This window comes from Gracilinanus agilis, unplaced genomic scaffold (genome assembly GCF_016433145.1).
Source record: "Gracilinanus agilis isolate LMUSP501 unplaced genomic scaffold, AgileGrace unplaced_scaffold55283, whole genome shotgun sequence".
Lineage (NCBI taxonomy): Eukaryota > Metazoa > Chordata > Mammalia > Didelphimorphia > Didelphidae > Gracilinanus > Gracilinanus agilis.
The window spans coordinates 1-2,864 of record NW_025390558.1 but is presented as its reverse complement, the minus strand read 5'-3'; the positions used below and the strand labels follow the sequence as shown (position 1 = coordinate 2,864).

General features: G+C 59.6%; 1 protein-coding gene across 1 annotated transcript; it reads right to left on the bottom strand.

The window, feature by feature from the left end:
- Positions 1 to 1,288: 1,288 nt before the first annotated feature.
- On the bottom strand, positions 1,289 to 2,858 carry LOC123256012 (pleckstrin homology-like domain family B member 3; the record flags this gene model as incomplete). The annotated part of the gene is made up of 3 exons (XM_044684708.1): positions 1,289 to 1,886; positions 2,257 to 2,342; positions 2,654 to 2,858. Coding segments are annotated over 3 exons (426 nt in total), but the record flags the coding sequence as incomplete, so codon positions are not given.
- Positions 2,859 to 2,864: the final 6 nt, after the last annotated feature.

Sequence of the window (2,864 nt, the reverse complement as noted above, 5' to 3'; positions counted from 1 at the left end):
CTTTTCCTTTGTCTGTCTCTTTTTCTTTGTCTTTCCTTCTTTCTCTCTTTGTCTTCCCTTTTCATTCTTTCTCTGTCTCTTTGTCTGTCTCTTTCTTTCCTTCTTTCTTTTTCTTTCCTTCTTCCTTTGTCATTCCCTTTCTTTGCCTCTTTTTCTTTCTCTTCTTTCTCTCTTTGTCTTTCTTCCCTTTTCATTCTTTCTGTCTCTTTTTCTTTGTCTTTTCCTTTGTCTCTTTTCCTTTGTCTTTCTTTCCCTTTCTTTCTCTCTTTGTCTTTCCTTTTCTTTCTCTTTGTCTTTCTTTCCTTTTCTTTCTCTATCTCTTTCTTTGTCTTTCTTTCTGTCTCTTTTTCTTTGTCTCTCTTTGTCTCCCTTTCTTTTTCTTTCTCTGTCTCTTTGTCTCTGTCTCTGCCTCATTCCCTAAGGCTGAGCCCCATATGGTGCCTGCAGAGAACAGCCCGCCTCTAGAAGGGAGCCCAGAGTTCAGGGACAGTTTTGAAAGTAGCCTGTGGGGGTTTTGATGTGCTTTGGAGCATAGACTGAAACAGCGATTCAGGATTTCGCCCCAAGTGCTCTTCTGTGTTGTGCTGGGTGAATGGAAGGGTGCTCTTTCTAAGGGTTTAAGTTCAAAGACAAACCACTGAGGCTCCTAACAACACACCAGAGGCGGAGGTGGTCCCTCTTTCCCTCGGCTCGCACCCTCTCATCCAGACGCTCTTATCCTGGCATTTTCGGGGGCACTTCAGCAGGTCGGTCTGGACTTTCTATTGTAATCCTAGCTCGGAGAAGTCTCCAGGCTCGGGCACGGGTGGTCGGAGTCAAGCCCCTCTTGGTCCCTGCTGGGGACCAGCCCCCCATATCCCTCATTCTTTTGATCGCCGGTTCTGGGGCACATGACCGCGGAGGGCCACGAGGGCAGCATGGCAAGCTGAGGCCTGGCGGGGCTGGAGTTTTCCTGCTGCTCATGGGAGGAGGAGGAGGGACTGAGGCTTCCTGACTCAGACAGCTTCCGAGCCTCAGCCCCCTCCCAGAGCCTGCAGGCTTGGTGGCGCGTCATTTCCCCCGAGTGCCTCGAGGAAGGCAGGCTAGGAAACCCCCGGACGTGAAAGCCGCGTGAAGCCCGGGGACCCCTGGGGGAGGAGCGGAGCCCAGGACACTTGGGTCCCTGAGGAGATGGAAGGGGGTGAAGGTGGGGGGATCCCCAATACTGATTGTTCCTCAAGAGCAGAGGCCAGGTGGGGGAACTCGGAGGAGCAGGACGTCCGGGTTGCGTGCAAACAACAGCCACGACTGTTTTTCCTCAGTGTTTAATAGATCCCCACATGAGCGTCAATAAATAAACCCTCCTCCCCGCCCCCGTGCGCCCCAATGACCGGGGCTCTCGGGTGAAGCTGGCAGCCACCGCCTCCTCCGGGCCGGAGGGTTTGAGGGCACTTGGGAAGCCGAGCTCGGACCCGCCGAGCAGCGGAAGGCAGCAGCCCACCAGGCGGGGCGGACCGTTCCGAGGGGCCCGGCCTTCCACCGGGAAAGTGACGTTGGGGGAGGGGCCTGCTCGGGAGAGCGGCGAGGACTAGAATGCCCGGGCTCGGAACATTGGCAGTGGGGAGGGCCCTACTTAACACCTGGGATAAAAAGGGGCCTCATTTCACAGACCGACAAAGTGAGGCCGCGGAGCTGCCGGCAGTGGGGGAGGGGCGTAGGGGCTCGTAGGGAAGGGAATGGGCGGGGCTTCCAGGGCGCTGGGCGGGCCCGGGTCAGGGGGCGTGGTTCTCATCTGCCGCCGTCACGATGACGTCCATCCAGATGCGCATGGCCTCGGGGCTGGGGGCCACCATGTAGAAAAGCCTCTCGTAGGTCTTGACGCAGAACGTCAGGCGGGGGCTGGGGCTCTGAAGAACGGGGGGGGGGGTGAATATCCGAGCCCCCAGCCCCTCCCGGCGCTCTGAATTTTCCCGGCTGAGGGGCCGTCCTCCCCTTTTCTTCGCCGCACCCCCGGGGGTCCTCGTGGCTTTAGAGGAGGGAGAGCCCTAGGCCCGCCCCCTTGGGGAGCCTGAGGCCGGTATAAAGCCGCAAAGCCCTGGGCTGAGAGTGAGCCCAGCTCCCAGGGAATGTCCCGGAGGGGAGCGGCAGAGCGGAGAGAGACCCCCTAGTTCCCACTGTACAGCTGAGGGAAACTGAGGCTCAAAGGTGCAGCAGGGCCCAGTCGCCTAGCAGCGTCCCCTGGGGCAGCCCCGGTGCCTGCTGGGAAAGGGCGCTCACCTTGAAGGCACATCGCAGGTGGTCGTAATAGACCTCTTCGATAGCTTGGAAGTAGATGACTCCCTTGAGCTTGGTCTCCTCTTTGTCTGGAGGTGGACAGAGCAGGGAGGCTTTGGCCGAGGGAGGTGGGTGGGGAATGGGTAGTCCCTGGGCCCGGCAGCCGAGGCTGAGGTCAGGGTCCAAAGTGGAGCCTCAGGGCAAAGGTCCTTCAGCTGGCATGTCAGCAAGGTGGCCATAGAACCGAGGGGGGCCTTGGCGCTCGGCCAGCCCCCCCTTCATTTTACAGTGGAGGAAACTGAGGCAGAGCCCATCAGGGCTCCTATTTAGAGGGCAGCCAAGCTCCCAGGGAGGATACCTGGGGGGCATTAGGAAAGGGGAGGCCAGGGGCAGCCCTCACCAGCATAGTAGGCCAGCCGGCGGGCATGGCGGTCGAAGCAGAACCAGCGCTTTCTCCAGGTCTTGATGCGGCCCCCCACCTTGACCAGTGGCCCCCGGCAGCAGCCGCTGCTCACCCGCACATGCGGGCAGCTCTCCGGGCTGTGGCCCCAGCGTTCTAGGTGCTGGCGCAGGTCCAGGGCCCGGGGGCCAGGGGGCCGAGGGGGCGGGAT